Raw genomic sequence first — 18,041 nt, forward strand, 5'->3', positions numbered from 1 at the left:
AGTAGGTTCCAAACTCGAAAAACCGGCAAAAACCGGACCCGGAACCGGAACCGGTAGAACCGCCGGGCCGGTTCGGTTCTTCATTTTGGCCGAAACCGGTTCCCCGGTCCGGTTCGGTTCTTTTGCTCATCCCTAGTTTTGGTTTCAGGTACCTCTTCTTCGAAGGGGAAGGAGCTGGCGCGGTAGCGGCACATCATGCACACACTCTGGTTTCCACATTTACGAGATTCACTAGGATTTGTACTCTGATATTTTGATGGGTTGTATGGTTTGGCTTTTAGACATGGTTACGTTGTGTTATGGTTTGATCAAACAATGTTTTTAATTGTTAATGTTTTCTAAAGTAATATTTTTAAAACGAAATTTTCGGACGTGAAAATTGGTTCGTTACATAACTGGCACATTGATTAGATGATAAATGACATTGAGAGTACCAAGCTAATTTGCATGGTTATTCACACCTTGTTTGTGAGCCTCGGTATCTCAGTCATAAATAGAAATGGCATAATCGAGATTAAACATACCATTGAATATTTCAATGAATCTCAGAAGATCTAGGAATTTCATTTAAAACCTAATTCGTTTAAATTTCATTTTTCGTGGTGAAATTGGTAAATCTTCATTTACCTACCTTCAAATAACTTACAATTAGATTACAACATCCCTTTTCTTAATTGTGAATTATTGTGTTGGGTCCTAGCCTTAATATTTCGTTTGGGTTTTATATTAAGGATTTCCCTATTTAATCAAAAACTTGTATTTCTTCTCTTGTAGATGTCAACTTCCAACAACGCTTCAGGTTCCTCCGACAACAAATCTACAAACACATTCTCTCTCTTGAGAGTTTGTCCCAAGGTCATATTCGATGGCTCCAACTTTAATGATTGGATGAGCAACATTAGGATGGCCTTGCGATTTGAGGATAAGGAATATATCCTCGAAAAAGAGTTGAATGAGATAAATGAATCAAAAGCTACTCCTATAGAAATAGCTGAGTATATGGCCCACTACAAAGACGTGACCAAGGTGTCGTGTATCATGGTGACCACTACGAGTCCTGAGCTACAATGGTTTTATGAAGACTATTGGCCTTATGAGATGTGTAAGGACTTGATGGAGAAGTACCATCAAAGAGCACGTCAGGAAAGCTATGTGATAGTCAAATCATTCATAACCACCAAGATGAAGGACGAAGAGTCCGTCACGACCTACCTGCAACGCTATGTAAATCGTCTCTTGAAGCTTAATGCGAACTTTGATGAAGAATTGGCTATTGACATAGTGTTACATTCATTGCCTTCTTGTTATGATCAGTTTATCATGACTTCTCATCTAAAAAAGGAGGAAGTCACATTGAGTCAACTTCAGAGCTTGTTGAGAACTGCTTAGAGTGGAATAAAGGGAAAGAGTATTTCCTCCACTCCTCCTGCTGCTGCTCCCATCTTGGCTATCGGGCAAGGGAAGCGAAAAAAGAGGAAAGACTCCTCAAAACAGAACTAGAAGGGAAAGTCCTAAGTAGATTATGAAGATCAATTAGAGAAACGAAAATGAGAACACGAAACCGAAACAGTCACCTCGATTCAGTGAAGACGAAGCGTCGATTGATGATCTGAGCCGAGAATCGGAGCCCTAAAGCTCTGATACCATGTAAAAAGTAGTAAAAACTCAAGATACCAAACATCACCATCTATTATATCATTTGAGGATTAAAAGACAGGTGGTTTTCACAAACTTACAACGTAAACCTCACTACAAAAACCCTACACTACCCTCAACAATAGTTCACTCAACCTAATCTAAAAGATGATCAAGAACAATGAACTTATTAACACAAATACAGAGAAAACCTTGAATATGGAGAAAACCCTAAAAACAAGAGAAGCGAGAGAGTTACAGAGCTGAACAGAATGAATCAATGATCCTTCTCTAGCTTAGAATGAATCAATGATCCTTCTCTAGCTTATGTAGCTTTTAAGTATTCGGGTCACCTTCTACCCGAAGACCCGTGTGTTAACCCAAGCCAACAAATGAACTGTACACCTTCAACCCTTTAATATTCTAATTATACCTGTAACACCCCTCTTACAAATACAAACTATACAAATACATAATTAATATCAAAATGTTAGTTTGAACCATAAACATTATATATTTAACAGCATTGAATTGATTTTTCGCTGTATCACCAATGTAAGCATTATTAATTACCTTCGCACCGGAAAATTGATTAGTAAAATAACAAATATTATGGTTTCATTTTTGTTATCATCAAAAGTCATATGATCGACATTTATTTCAAGCCACATTCACAAAATGCATTGACAGAAACGTTTAAAGTAACGAACCTTGGGGTAAAAATCAAGTGTTCATGGGTTTTTTTCTTGTTAAGGTTTTATCTTTTGTGAATTCATTGGGTTTCATCTTGCCATGATCATCTAACTACGAACGAAGAGGCCCTTCATAATCCTTCATTTTGTTTGACTTTTTAGATTTCTGGATGCAATCCAGATCATTAAACTTGTAACACCCACAATTATAGGTCAGATTAAAATTAAGTAAATACGACGATGACCTTTTTAAGAGACAATTATGAAATAATATGTGATATTATTAATCAACATATATTATGGTGGGTTTTAATCCGAACTTAGTTTGATTTCTATTTGATATGATCCAAGAGTACTAGTGTACATGTATAATTTATGAAAGATGCTACTGTTATCGTTTACACAACTTTCCTACTACGTGACATGATTATTGTGAATAAAGATTATAAGAAGGATGGGTACATGGGTAATTTCGAGAAAAGATGAAAGGCCCTTCAATTTTAATTATTTAGAGACTGCGATTTCAATAGGTATGCAGCATCTCAGTGGTAGTGATGATAGTTATGGGGTTGTATATTGAAAGTTAAGTGACGCAAGTTGATAAATGATAGTTACGGGGTTGTCATGTCCCATTCATTTCTAGCATAAGGCAAGTCGGAGGGAGGCACAGCAGGGACAATTAATTATAAATGTGCGGACCTGATTGTGCTATACGGGGTTTGCTAAGTAGCTAGAGAATTGAATGAAAAAATCACTTCAAATGATTGCTATAAATAGCAAAACAACTAAAACAATATTGCACATCGCAATTCTGCCATAACAATCCATTAGCTATGAATGTGCTTGCAACTGCCTTTATGAACTCTTCTCCATTCCATCGCATGACATCAGGCAAGCTCAGATCACACACACGCAACTTACTTGCGCACAAGATGATTAACACAAAACATGTTTCTGATTGGAGTTTGCAATATAAAGCTCCTACAAAGGTAAATTCTACAAAACTTGGTGCTTTGGATTCAAACATTCTCGACCAGGAGAAAGAGGGTCCAAACATGGTTTCAGATCTTCGTTTAAGAAGAATGATTCGAGATGGATTTATATTCCAAGAAACAATTTGTATTAAATATTATGAAGTAGGGCCAGATCAAACTGCTTCAGTAGAAACACTGATGAATCATTTTCTGGTACATATGCTCGATTTGTAATTTAATTGAATCATATAACGTTTCTTATTATTTGTGTGTATTTTCTTTTGGAATGTACATGCTATTATTCTCGATCTCAAGTTGGATTCACAGGAAACAAACGTTAATCATATGAAGACAATTGGACTGGTGCATGACGGTTTTGGGTCAGAAGAGATGTCCAAGAACAACCTAACTTGGGTGGTGGCAAAGACACACATGTTAGTGGACCGTTATCCAACTTGGTACAAACCTCATTTTAATTTATATATGGTCATTGGTTACTTTGTCTCATATAAACAATTCGAATCTTCATGATTTTTTTTCTATTTAAATATAAATCCAAATTAATATATAAAAAAAACATTCTTTTAAAAAAATAATAATAAATCATGTTTTCTCTGTTTTATGAAAAATTAAGGTTTATTTTATTTATTTTTATCAAAAACAATTAATAAATATATGAAAATTCATAATTTATTTGTACTCTTTAAATATAGATTAATATTAATTTAAAAAAATTAAAATGTTAGTTCAAGCTCACATGTGAATCTATTGAAAACGAATTATTTTCAATTAAAATTCATAGAAATAATGTAAGTCAGATTCATATTAAGAATCATCCAAACCAAATTATATATAGTTGAGATTTATGGTGTGAATAAATTCATTTGTGAATTTTATAAAATTAATTTATTGTTTTCTTTTTATATTTAAGTTTATTTTTAATCAAAAATAAAATAAATATATCAAAACTCATAATTTTTTGCACTCTTGAAATAGACATTCATATTGTTATACAAATTTTTCTCAAAATTTTTGCTCATGTTCACATTGCAAATCTACTAAAAACTAAATTATTTTCGATTAAGATTTAAAGTGTAAATAATAGTCATTTAGATCCACATTCTGAATTCTAAAAATTGAATTATATACAATCTAGATTCACCATGTAAATATAATTACTTGTGATTTTACAAAACTAATTTATGACTAATCAAAATGCTAAAATATTATAAAGTTATAAGGAAATATATATTTCGAATTAGAGATAAATTTCACCAATTAATTTGTGAAAAATCAAATAGTTGAAATAATATATATATATATATATATATATATATATATATATATATATATATATATATATATATATATTAAAGTTACGAAGGTCGGTTGAAATTTCTTTTTTCAATTAATGTTACAACATTCACCCTTTAATTTTATGCTTTTATTCACAAACAACCCTTTTACTTTCATTTGAATTTTTCATAACCCTCACATTTTATTACATATTATTAATATTTAGTCATATTAATATTTTTTTTGGCAGGAATGGTCCCTCAACTATATTTTGGTCATTTTAAAGTTGCTTCCTTTTTATCTTTTTTGGTCCCTCTACTTCCGTTGGTTATTTGTGACATTATATGTTTCTATGTTTACGTTTAATTGTCACTTTATTAGTTTTGGTTACAGATTCATTGATGTTTTTTTATTTCTTATTTCTTTATTTGTTTATAGATCAGTAAAAGAGGGAATGAATGAGCTACTCAAACTATAAACATTTTCAAAGAACAAACAACGTAAAAAATTATCGCATCCGACCCCCACAATGCGAGGGTTCCCCATCTAGTTCATATTATAAATGTTAAAAACTAAAATGCATATAGTCTAAATTCACAGGGAATTGTGAATATTACTAAACCTAGGAGATTTTTTTAATATTTATGTTGATTTCTATTTAAAGATAATAAAAAATTGAAAATTTTGATATATTTAGTTTTATGGAAAGAAAATAAACCTAAAGAGCCAAAAAAAAAAAGTCAATTTTAAAAAAATATATATATATATTTTATATATTAATATGGATATTTATGGAAAAATTATAAAATCTATAAATTTTGGTATATTCGTTTTTGTCAAAAATAAACATTGCCAAAAAAAATTAACGAAAAAAAAGAACTGAGTTTTTTAGTTATAATTCAGTTTCTACACGTCAAATGTTAAATCGACAATCTTCTTCTTGGCCGTTGGTCATTATAATTTATGATGCTTATGATTAGTTATTGGTTTTTTGTTAATAATGGTTCTCTCTTGAACCTTTTATATATATATATATATATATATATATATATATATATATATATATATATATATATATATATATATATATATATATATATATATATATATATATATATATATATATATATATATATATATATATATATATATATATGCTTCATTAACACATTTGCTTCTTTGAATCCAATCCATTTTTTAGCTCATTTTTGCTTCTTTTCTCACAGCAACTCTATAAATATGTAAAATGGTCATTTCAAATATTATAAGTATTATCTTTTAATACATCAAAACACAACTCAAAAGACTAAGATATCACACAAAATGTATGTATAAAATAAGTGATATCAGTAAGATAGTTTTTTTTTTTTTTTTTTTGAAAATATATCGATAATGATTTCTATTTGTAAAAGAATAAAGAAATAGTAAATTTGATATCTTTTTAAATAAAAATTATTTAAAATAAAAATGATGATAGTTAGATTACGATGGTAGGTTGTCACAATTCCTAACATTTTTATGCTTCGGATTCGAAACTTACTAGCCTTGTAAAAGGCACATTTCCTTGAAACCATTAGGGATGTGTCCTTTTAAGCTTATTAGTTAGAGCTTGATGTACTTCATATGCTCAAATAATTTATAGGGGAGACATTGTTCAAGTTTATACTTGGAAATCAGCACATGGGAAAAATGGTATTTGTTGTAATTTGACGTTTTGTGATCGAAAAACAGGCGAGATATTAGTAAGAGCTTCAAGGTATAAGTTGACCTTTCATAAAGTGATTACTTAAAACTTAATTTTGGTAGATTTATTTTGCAAGCATGACGATGTAATTATTATACTATCTTGTAGTATTTGGGTGATGTTAAATAAAAATACACGAAAGTTATCCAAATTCCCAAATTCAGTTCGAGCAAGACTAGAGCAATGCTTTGTGGATACATTGCCTACGATCAAAGAAGACACTGGAACATGGTCAAAAGAAGTGGAGAACATTTATGAACATATTTGCAAAGGTTTAATGGTGAGTTGATTTTATCTATTTTGAAATATTATGTAGGCTATTTGTTGTTGGCATGATTTTCTTGATTCTTTTCATACGCAAATATTAGCCAAGATGGAGCGATTTGGATATTAACCAACATGTGAACCATGTGAAATATATTGGGCTAGTCTTTGAGGTAATTAGCATTTTTTTTATTTTAAAGATGAGTGTCAATTGATTATGACACTTAATTGTTACTGTAGAGTGTTCCAAAGACCATTGTGGAGAACTATGAGATACATAGCCTCACTCTAGAATATTTTCGAGAGTGTACCAAGGACAATGTAGTGCAATCCCTCACTTCCATATTGGGGAACAACAAGAGCATAATAACTAATGTTGACTATATTGATTGCCGCCATTTGCTTCAAATTGGTGGTGGCGGAGGTAATATCATGAAAGGAAGGACTAGATGGAGACTTAAACACAAAAGGAGTAAAGGCTCTGGAGCATCAGTTAGTTCTTTAACTAATGGAAGTGTCTAACACCCAATACAATGAGAGCTTATTTGTGGAATCAACTCTCTTTCATATACCCACCTAATTAAACATGTTTAGGTTCTTGATCCAAATGATTGTAACTTTGAATTGAAACTCATGGCATGGGTGTGCTTATTTTCTTTAAACCTCTTTGTTATTATAATTTATAAAGATAAAGGCATCCTTATGCCTACATATACATGAATAAATATTATAGGGTTCATAATTATTTTGGTTTAGAGTCTAAGCGAATGGATTATACTTGTCAATGTGAACTTATATCAAACATTTACGTAACCCTTTTAATTATGAGATTTTTATTCGTTAGGTTTGTAATATTAAATACCATTTTTATAAAGGTATTCCTCTCTAGTATTTCTTAACATCCACAACCACCGTGAATTTGTGAAGTTTCCGCCACTTAGGCATCGCAACATGCGTTTCCTCTTTACTATGTCGATAGATACTATACAGATTGAATTTGTCCCTCATTCGATCCCAAAAATCTACTTTTTAGGCCTCCTCTTTTTAGTTTTCCTCAATTTCTGTCTATTTATGAGATTTCCATGATTATGACAGTATATATGTCATATATTGGATTTTTTAATTTTCTTTATTTATTTAGTTGATTAATTTGAAGAATCTATTGTTAATTTAATTTTCACCCGCCAAATTTATTTTCATCCAATATATAAACCCCTTTGCAAGCCTTTGGATGCATTTTGAAAGCATGCGATAAAATCATGTTTGAGTTTTCTCTTATTAGCGCTTTCCTTCTACATCACTTTATGTCCTCTACATCTTACAAACTAACAAGTTAAATACATATAACGGCTAGGGTTTCGTATTATTATTATCAAAGACAAGTACAAATACAATGAAAGAAAAAGATATAATATATAGGCTGACTAATTAGGGTTTCCTAGCTAAAAGTCTCAATCATAAAACTCAATACAAGATAAATCCCAAAATCTTATTAGGCTAACCCCCTCCCCCCCCCCCCCCCCCCCCCCTCAACTCATAATGCAACAACAATAAGCATTAGGAGTTTGTCAGACAAAAAATGGAATCGAGGAGCAGTTAACGACTTCATGAGAATACCATCAATCTGCAAAGAGGAAGGATCATAAGGAAGGGAGATAGTGTCCTTCTGGAGATGATGACGTCTAAAATAATAGTCAATCTCAATATGCTTTGTGAGCTCATGAAACATTTAATTCTTGACAATCATTATTGTCACAATACAAAGGGGTAGGTTGAGAGATGTGAACACCGATATCAACAAGAAGCCATCTCAATCAAACAATCTCACTAGTAGCAATAGTCATGGCTTGATACTCAGATTCTCTAGAAGATCGAGAAACAACATCTTGTTTCTTGCTTTTCCATGATATCAATGAATCTCCAAAAGAAAACACAATACCCAGTAGTGGACTTACGATTAGAAATATCACTATCCCAATTTGCATCACTATAAGCACACAGCTCATGATACGCTGTAGATGGAAACATAAGAGTGCGGAACTAAGTACCACGTAGACATCTCAAAATACAAAGAACAACTCCCCAATGAAGAGTAGTAGGAGCAGTGACAAATTAACTAACCATATGAACTACATGAGCAATATCTGATCTAGTGGTAACGAGACACCATCATTTGAAGAGTACTTTGCATTACAGATTTAACTGAATTGTATTGGTGGAAAAAAAATTAATCTTTTAATTGATAATTAGATTGGTTTTATGGTAAATAAAATAAAAGTATTCTTACACCCTACCCCCAATGACAACTTTTATTTCATATATACAATCGCATATATTGTATCAATACTTATCCTTATTAATTTCATATAAGTCTAAAAAAAATTATCAACGTCATTAAATTGCTTTTGACTGCTTACGAAAATTTCAAACTATTACATAACCCTTTTTAACTTTGAGGGTGAAAGTCAAATTAAGTTGCTCGTGACTATTTTATTGACCATTAATGTATCCGTTTCTATTATGCAACTCGTGATCTCATGTAACAACTTTTTTTGTTCTTAAACGACTCATTGAATGTTTTCTAGAAAACGAACGAAAAACATCCGACAATCGACAAAGAAATTGCTATGTATAAGCAAGCTTGACAAATTATACAAATCAATAAGGCTCTAGCGAACGTTAATAAATGATATCATCCATAACACCCAAAATTAGTAAATATGTTTAAATTTAAAAAAAAAATAAAAAAAAAAAAAAAAAAAAAAAAAAAAAAAAAAAAAAAAGAAGAAGAAGAAGAAGAAGAAGAAGAAGAAGTTATATAAGGTAACTAGGCAAAATTTCATGTGTTGTGTCATGCTGAAATTATTTATTTATAACTTTGATAATATATTGTTCATAATGACTAGTCATTGACAAAGAATATTTTATACATTAAGAAGTCGTTTGATAGTTGCTGATTGGGTTAGAGTTGACTGAGTTAAAAGCTGACTGGGTTAGAAATACTGACTGAGTTTATGATGTTTGATTATTTATCTGAATGGTTGTGCTGAATGAAAAAATAACCATATTACCCTTGTGTTGTCTCTTGTGCTGGATAAAAAAAATTATAAAAACACAAATTATCATATAAAATCCAAATTAAACATACATCAATTAAAATCCAAATACAAAATGTAATACAAAATCCAAATACAAATTGTCATACATAATAAAAAAAAGTACACCATTTAACGTGAACCATTTGAAAATAACTTATTAGCAATCTCGTCACGCAAAGTAGTCATATAGTCAATGGCTTCTGAACCCCATTCTATGTCTTCTATGTTTTGACCCTCATTTCCTCCACCACCCACATTAGGAGTAACCATAGTGTTTTGTTCAAAGTTCGTAAATAATTCATCTTCAATATCGTATTTCCTTATAAAATTATGAACCGCAACATAAGCAATGACTATGTCTCTTTGCACTGGAAAATGATAAGGAGCCATTTGTTTTAATATTGGAAATCTCACATTCAATACACCATAAGCACGTTCAATGTAATTTCTAAGTTGTGCATGAGCATGATTTGAACCTTTCTTCCTTAGTTAAAGCTTTGTTTCTTCGAAACGGCTAACCAATACCTAGTATTACGGTAGGGAGCCATACATCCATGGGTGTTGGTGTATGCGGCATCACAAATGTAATATTTATATGTAGATGTATGAAAAATTTATCATATAAATAAAAAAAGATTAAAAAAAAAAACATATAGTAAAGTTACAAACCTGGTGGAAGGAATGGAAATCCGGAAGTATAGGTAAATGCAACTTCTTTCAAAACTTTCAAATCATGTGCTATGCCCTCCCATCCAGCCCATACAAAGGTCAATATCATATCAAAATTACAAATTCCAATTACATTTTGATAACATTCACCTTTTCCTCTTCCCCTATAACGAGTTTGTTGATCAACAGGCATAACTGCATGTACAAGTGTTCCATCTAGTGAACTTATTGCTCCGAGATATATATGCATTAGTCGTCTATGTCGTTCTGATGTATTTCTTGTTTCATTAGACGAGGTTGGTACTATAATTTCTCGTGCAAAACACATCATTGCATGTAAGACCTCATGAAAACATTGATGAATTGTTTGTGTGGAGTGATGAAATCTTTCTTTAACGGCTCGAAAACGTTCATTATGTCCTATAACATGTAAAAACATAGTCATATTCACTTCAACGATTATCGTCCTACTAGATTGCAACCAATTTATTTATGTAAAGTGATTGCATAATAGTACAAATGCATCTTGTGAAAGACGTATCATATCGAAACATTGTATAGGACATCCGTGTATCAAATCCTGCGTACACATACCCCTTTGTTACCTGTTCGCTAGCTCTTATTCTTTTAATTATTCTTTGCCTTTGTCGGACCAACATCAACCAATACCACGAGAATATAAGAAAATATAAAAAGTCACCTTCTTTATCCATGTGTCTTGTTAGATGTCAAATACAAATTACATTTTAATCAATAACATAACAAACCGTAACATGTAAATACTAAAAGCATAACATTCCATAACATATAAATTCAAATAACATAATTGCATCTAAGAAAACAATCCATAACATAACTAAATCGTAACACACTAAACTCAAATAATGAACCATAACATACTAAAGTCAAACAATGAACCATAACATACTAAAGTCAACCAACTAATCCAAACTTTCTTCCCACATTTGTTACCCACGACTCACAAGTTGAAAAGTTAAGGCACAACCAAATTTTCCTATTACCAGCACTTTCAGCAAATAACATAAGAGCAGTGGTGTATTTCGGATCATATTCTCCCCACTTCAAGCTTGTCAACTGTGCCATACAAGCATCCATCTCCTTGTCAAGATTATTTGCTTCCGTGAATGTTTGTGCAGCCTTGATAATTTCTCTTCTAACTTCTTTCAAATCATCATCAAGTGTGGTATCTTTAGGACAATCTCGTTTGCCCCTGATGTGCACGGAAGTACCTACTAATTTTAATATTTATAACCTAACAAACCTAGACTAACTATGCACTTGTAGGCAGTGTACCTAGTCAAATTACAGTATAGCTTAGGTAAGTCGGGTGTCGATCACAGGGAACAGTGTTATTAATTAACCTATTTACTACTAAATTAATCTAATTATTAACCAGCTAAAAAGGGGGGGTTTTATCTGATTTTGCAAGATCAGACTAACTTAACTCAAATTCAATCAATAATAATAAAAAAACACTTTTATCTAGTTCGAATCCACTTCGTCCTTATAGGTAGCTCATAATTATGGATTATTAAGTTGGTTGTTATTATATTAGTAATTTAGGTCTAAATTGACCAACAGTTAATTGATTCATGTATAGTTATGTATGGTCACACACAATTAAATACAAAACCAATTATGTTTATGAATATGCTATGTAAGATTTATCATGCAAACATAATTATGGTCATCATTTATGTTCTTTAGCACAACAAAGTAAATTACTTCAATTACTAACAAAGATTTTGGTTGATCCTAGCTCCAGTAATTCAATGTTCACTAAATTACTAGGTTATCAAGTTCATGCAGTTAATGGTCACTATGCTACACATAACATGAATTAAGGCAACTTAAAGCAATAACTTGAGCATGCTAGGTAACAATAAATCAAACACAATCAACTCACCAACTAAATAGATCCATATAAAATTATGCTATTCATAAGTTAGAAGCTTCATTTAGCTAGATAAGAGTAGCTAGATTCAGCTGCTCATAGTAGCAACTAACACATAAACACAATTTAAATAAGAAAACATGTTCATAAGTATTAAACAAGTAAACAAATTATGAACTTTTACTCTTTTGGTGTTGAAAACCCTTTTACAGGACCTTTCTTCTGCTATAAATCACCTCCTGGAACCTCTTCCTTCAACCAAAAGTCTCTCAATCGTAATAGATAAAGATATTTATATAGTCTTTAAATTTACCATTCACGTCGTGAGAATTTAAAACTCACGTCGTGAACTCGAAGTAATCGTGATCGGCAAGATTCCTTCACCCGGATGCTTATCTTCTAACTCTTTCTACTCACGTCGTGAACCATCACCTGTTCACGTCGTGAGTACGCCTTTTTTGGGTGTTTTTCTTGTCTTTCAAGCCTTCAACCTCCAAAGTTCCATTCTTTAATGCTTTTAGTCCATTTTCTTCAAAATGTCTTCTGTTTTGCTGCAAAATATAATTTACCCTTATAAGTACCATTATTCTATGCAAATGACCAAAATATGTCACACCCCCAAACCAGAACGGCGGAAACGTTCGGGGGCGGAGGACGTCATGTTCAATATCATAACAGTTCATAGAAAGGAAAGTACACACCACCATATATAATAAATTTGCAAGATGTTTACATAGTTGTATTCATTACATGTTCAAAATAAAGGTACATAAACATCATTCAAAATGAAGTAATTAACGCCAGCGTGTTAATCCCAAAAGTTGATTCCCAACCTGCTTAGCGATTTCCTGAGAATACAAGTTATTTCAAAGAAAAAGTGTCAACAATTAAGTTGGTGAGTCCATAAGTAGTTTAGAAAAATTGGATGCCATTCCAAAATGGGTGTATGTTTTCCAGTAAACGTAGCGTTTCAAAATGCAAAGAGTTGTGATTTGTGGTGTTGGAAATGAATGCATTAGCTCCAGAAAATCCCATATTTTCCTTAATAGTTGAAATACGATTTGTTGTGTTTTCCAAGAAAAACCCTTATTTTCTTATAAAAGTATGAGATGTATATAGTTGTTCATGTTATAAGTTGTAAATGATTGCACCGGGAAAATCCCTTATTTTCCTATTAGTTATTTGGTTTGTATGCAGGAAAAACCCTTATTTTCCTCACACATAATGTCAGTCTCTAAGACCGAAAATTTGCAAGAAACCGACGTTTCTCGTAAGTGTGTCATAGTTTTATATATAATAAAACTACGCGAAGACCGAACCGGTTGGATGAAGAATAGTTTTAATAACTACTCGCTCATCAAAACTGAATATCATAATAATTGTATATCCGATGAGTTTCTATAACCATACTAAACATAATATGCCTGTAACGACGTTCTTCAGGCGTCGCAGTGCTATGACAACTGTCACCCCAAAAGACGGACTGTAGCTAACAGTCAGGGTGCGGGATCATGACTTCCCGTATAGATCTATACACATTTGACACGTTCTCGTCGCGGGAGATTCTGGTTATAGACAGGACTTACTGCAGTACTTTCTAATAAAGAAAAGTAACGTTTGAAGATGTACGCGTCTCATGGATTCTCAATTAAGTCTATATTAAAGTGATAGTTTTGTATGCAAAGTTTATCCTTTTTCAAAATGTTTGATAAAGCAAAATCATAAGTTTTTAGAATGTATAAAACAATTTAACAATGAAAGATCATTATATGCTTCGTATAAGTCTAATGCGCACAAAGTATGACAAGAGTTTTCCATAATAGTAATGAGTTCCAAGTGGTTTATTTGATAATATAAGTGAAGTGAAACTTTATAAAATACACGATAATAACCGTATGTTTACTTGTATTCCCCCCCCTAAAAGAGTGTAAAAGTATTTAAAAATGTATTTAAAGTGTGTTAGAAAGGGGTATGAACTCACTTGACAACTTGAAGATAGCGAGATGGAAAAACGGCAGAGTTTCGTCTCGGGAAATGGATTTTCCTCGGAAATCTCGGGATTCCTCGGGAGAAAATCGACCTTCGGATCTTGTACAAAGCGACCAGGGCTTCGGGGTAGTACGAGCACGGAAAACGAGGAAAAACGCAAGAGAAATGAGAGAGAATGAGCCCTTTCTTTGGAAACCTTCGTATGCTATTTATAGAGAGGCTGGTCTGCCTCAATACGCGGGGCGTACGCTAGTACGCAGCGCGTACGTGTACGTCACGCATGACCGAGGCCTCGACTGCCTCGGCTTCGGATGGGACGGATCCCTGGGTTCGCGGGTCGGATGGGACGGGTCGCTGGCACGCGGGTCGGATGGGACAGCGGGTCGGGTTCTCCGGATCGTGCGACGTGGACGATCCGAGGCTGTGGCCTCTCAGTACGCGGGGCGTACTAGGGTACGCGGCGCGTACTATAGCCCTAGGCTGACTCCTCTTCGGATAATACCGAATTTTGAATAAAAATTATATATAAATTAATTATCAAACTTCAAAATTCATATCTCCCTCATACGAACTCCGTTTTTGGCGTTCTTTATATCCCCGCGAAGGTGAGACTACGATCTACAACTTTCATTTAGATTCCGTTGGCAAATTCCGAAATTATTTTTATTATTTATTTATTAAAGTGACGTGTTTAAGGAATTTCTTCAAAAATTCATAACTTATTCATATGATGTCCGATTTGAGCGTTCTTTTTATGCATGTTTGTAGTTTAACAATATCTATCACTTTCATTTAGACACCTAAGGTCAGAAAATGTTTTATTGAAATTTTGCGTTTTTACGTAACTTTGTATTGCTGGTTTTTGTCGGAAAACTTATAATGAGCATAACTTCTTCGTTATAACTCGGATTTTTGTGTTATTTATATGTTTGGAAACCTTAAGATGATAACTACCACATAGTGTACTCCAAATAGAGTTTTTGAATACTTCATATTCTATTTCCTTTCTCAAGGAGGTTACATGACTCGATCTTTACTGACATGAAATAACGGGTTGTTACAAAATATATATAAAAATGTACTTAAATAGTGCCTAAAAATATGTATAAATATGGGAACCCTTGTTTTTTGTCCGCCCAGATGATTCCTCACTAGTAGGTTGAGGTACTGTTGAGCTTGGGGTATCTGCATGAGGTGTTGGCTCATACATCTTTGTATCTTCCAAATCATGTGTACTGAAGGTTTCATTGGGATGAGGTAGTGTCGAAGATGGCCCCCAACTGTGAACACCAGTCGAGGTCGCACCATCAAATAGTTGGGTACAAAGTTCAGGGCAAGAGAGGGGTGCATTTCTCAATTTATCTACATACTTGTTCAACTGTTTGAAAATTTAAGAAATATTATTAAACTAGTAAAAAATAATCTAATTTAAAAAATATGTATATATGTACCTTCGCTTCTGCTACCCATTCTTCATTAGTCATGTTAAAAGAATTCGTTATGGGATTATAAAGATTTCCTGTTTTGTTTTTAAGTTTTAACCACATTGCATACTTTGCTTTTAAATAGTCGTATCGGTTTTTCATTTGTTTTTTGTCGACAATAAAATTATGAACAGTTTTCAATTTCTCCGCGACCACATCTCATGAGCTTGCTTTTAGGCCACTACCCTCCCGACCATTGCTTGTTAATTCTTGTATACATGCATCCAAAAAAGTTTTGTCCACCAATTCCGACTTCCAACTAACTTTAATTCTTTTATCAATCATGTCTATTGTAAAAAGGAAAAACAAATAGCTAATCATCCACATAACACAAATTTACAAATAAATCAAGCATAAATGTGATTTCATCACATTTTAACAGCATATAACAATCTTTTATTAACAAAAACACAGTATGAATTGATTTTATAAGCATACAACAATCTTTAAAAATATTTTATAAACAAAAACACATAAATGTGAGTTCATCATATTTTCAACAGCATATAACAATCTGATTTTATGTCGACAACATATAACTATCTGATTTTATGTCGACAACATATAACTATTTGATTTTATGTCAAAAACACATTATGAAATCAGATTTCATAAACAAAAACACATAGCAAATTGATTTTATGCACAAAAACACATAAATATGAGTTCATCATATTTTCAACAGCATATAACAATATGATTTTATGTTAACAACATATAACAATCTGATTTTATGTCAAAAACACATTATGAAATCAGATTTCATAAACAAAAACACATAACAAATTGATTTTATGTTAACTCTTCAATCTAATTGAATCCAGGAATAATGAAAGAATTGATTTCAAAATTTGATTTCAGAATGAAATCAGTAATTTCACAACAAACATGAAGGGTTTTATGATTTTAGGAAAAAACACATTATGAAATCGGATTTCATAAACAAAAACACATAACAAATTGATTTTATGCTAACTCTTCAATCTAACTGGATCCAAGAAGACAAAATTGCAAGAATGGTCCCTATGGTTAGGTGGAAATTGCCACTTTGGGCCAAACAGGTTTTGACTAGCACTAATGGTTCAAAAATTTCCATTTTGTTGTGGGTTTGGTCCAAAACGAATTAAAATGATGAATTTGCCCCTTTCTATTTGTTTTTTGCTTTTCCTTTTGTTATTTAATTATTTTCCTAACAAAAAAATAAAAAATAAAAAGAAGAAAGGAATATCTCTCTCTCTCTTTCTCTCTCTCTCTCTCTCTCTCTCTCTCTCTCTCTCTCTCTCTCTCTTTCCCCAGTTTAAAGAACGTTACCGTCCTCACCCTTCCCCCAACCTTCACTCCCGCTGGGAAGCTTAAACACTACCGCCGGAAAAAGATAAACGACACCATATCGAAACTCTGGCAGCGAAACCCTAACCCTAAAAGTTTCAGGTGGCAGCATACAGATCGAAACTAAGGTTTCTAGCAGCGGCGGCCTCTAAAAACCCTAAGATTTAAAGAAAAGAGAATGACGACAACCTCTAAAAACCATAGGGTCTCCATATTTCCTTCTTCAAACTCGATTGAAGCTCACCCGAGGGTCATTTGGCATTCTTTCCTTCTTCAAACTCGATTAAAGCTCACCTGAGGGTCTGACGGAGCCAGGAGAGTCGAGAGACGGTGGGGATGGTTTAAAATGGTGGTGAAGAGGGGTGGCAGTAGGTGTTTTCAGGGGTTGCCGGTGGTTTGGTCTTCATCGTTGTGCTTCGATCTATAAAGAAGAAGCTCTTTGATTCTTAGGAGGAGGCGGATCTGAAACCCCCATTTACAAACCTTCGTTTCAGAGTTAGAACAACAATTAGGGTTCTCCTCTCTCTCTCTCTCATAGAAGCTCGTCTGAAAACCATTGGATCTTGCTGAGATACAGATTAATGGGCAAAGTTGCTTTTGATAATGGAGATTACGTTTAGGGATTCTTTTATCTGCATATCCTTAAGAAGAAGAGGACGATGAAGATATGGGGTCTGCAATGAAGAAAGAGAGAGAGAGAGAGAGAGAGAGAGAGAGAGAGAGAGGGAGAGAGAGGGGGAGAGAGAGAGGGGGAGGGGGAGAGAGAGAGAGAGAGAGAGAGAGAGAGAGAGAGAGAGACGGGTGGGAGAGAGAGAGAGAGAGACGGGTGGGAGAGAGAGAGAGAGGGATTTTTTTCTTTTTCTTTTAATTATGAAACTATTTAAATAAATAAATAAACTAAAAAAAATTAAAAAAAGGGCAAAATGGTCATTATAAAAGAATTTAAAGTAAA

At 32.9% G+C, this 18,041-nt stretch overlaps 2 protein-coding genes across 5 annotated transcripts; both read left to right on the forward strand.

The window, feature by feature from the left end:
• Positions 1-774: 774 nt before the first annotated feature.
• Positions 775-1,389, forward strand: LOC145046497 (uncharacterized). The gene has a single exon (XM_078994783.1). The coding sequence runs from the start codon at positions 775-777 to the stop codon at positions 1,387-1,389; it is 615 nt and encodes a 204-aa protein (XP_078850909.1).
• A 1,723-nt stretch (positions 1,390-3,112) lies between these two features.
• Positions 3,113-7,350, forward strand: LOC145047322 (palmitoyl-acyl carrier protein thioesterase, chloroplastic-like). 4 transcript variants are annotated; one of them, XM_078995575.1, is made up of 6 exons: positions 3,113-3,514; positions 3,617-3,759; positions 6,240-6,353; positions 6,450-6,621; positions 6,710-6,778; positions 6,846-7,350. In XM_078995575.1, exons 1-6 carry the CDS (start codon positions 3,161-3,163, stop codon positions 7,125-7,127), a joined length of 1,134 nt encoding a protein of 377 aa, XP_078851701.1. In that variant the 5' UTR covers positions 3,113-3,160; the 3' UTR covers positions 7,128-7,350. The 4 variants fall into 4 exon arrangements, with proteins under 4 accessions (XP_078851701.1, XP_078851703.1, XP_078851702.1 ...); XM_078995577.1 differs by having other exon boundaries at positions 3,617-3,735; XM_078995576.1 differs by having other exon boundaries at positions 3,629-3,759.
• The last annotated feature ends 10,691 nt before the right edge of the window (positions 7,351-18,041 follow it).

The sequence above is a fragment of the Lactuca saligna genome, chromosome 5 (assembly GCF_052625555.1).
Source record: "Lactuca saligna cultivar CGN05327 chromosome 5, ASM5262555v1, whole genome shotgun sequence".
In the NCBI taxonomy this organism is placed as follows: Eukaryota; Viridiplantae; Streptophyta; class Magnoliopsida; order Asterales; family Asteraceae; genus Lactuca; species Lactuca saligna.

What these genes read in the sequence shown, in the direction of transcription:
- LOC145046497 (XM_078994783.1), top strand. Translation starts at nt 775, where the DNA reads ATGTCAACTTCCAACAACGCTTCAGGTTCCTCCGACAACAAATCTACA.
- LOC145047322 (XM_078995575.1), top strand. Translation starts at nt 3,161, where the DNA reads ATGAATGTGCTTGCAACTGCCTTTATGAACTCTTCTCCATTCCATCGC. An exon ending in ATATTTGCAAAGGTTTAATG is followed by an intron (nt 6,622 to 6,709) that starts GTGAGTTGATTT and finishes CGCAAATATTAG; the next exon opens with CCAAGATGGAGCGATTTGGA. An exon ending in ATATTGGGCTAGTCTTTGAG is followed by an intron (nt 6,779 to 6,845) that starts GTAATTAGCATT and finishes TTGTTACTGTAG; the next exon opens with AGTGTTCCAAAGACCATTGT.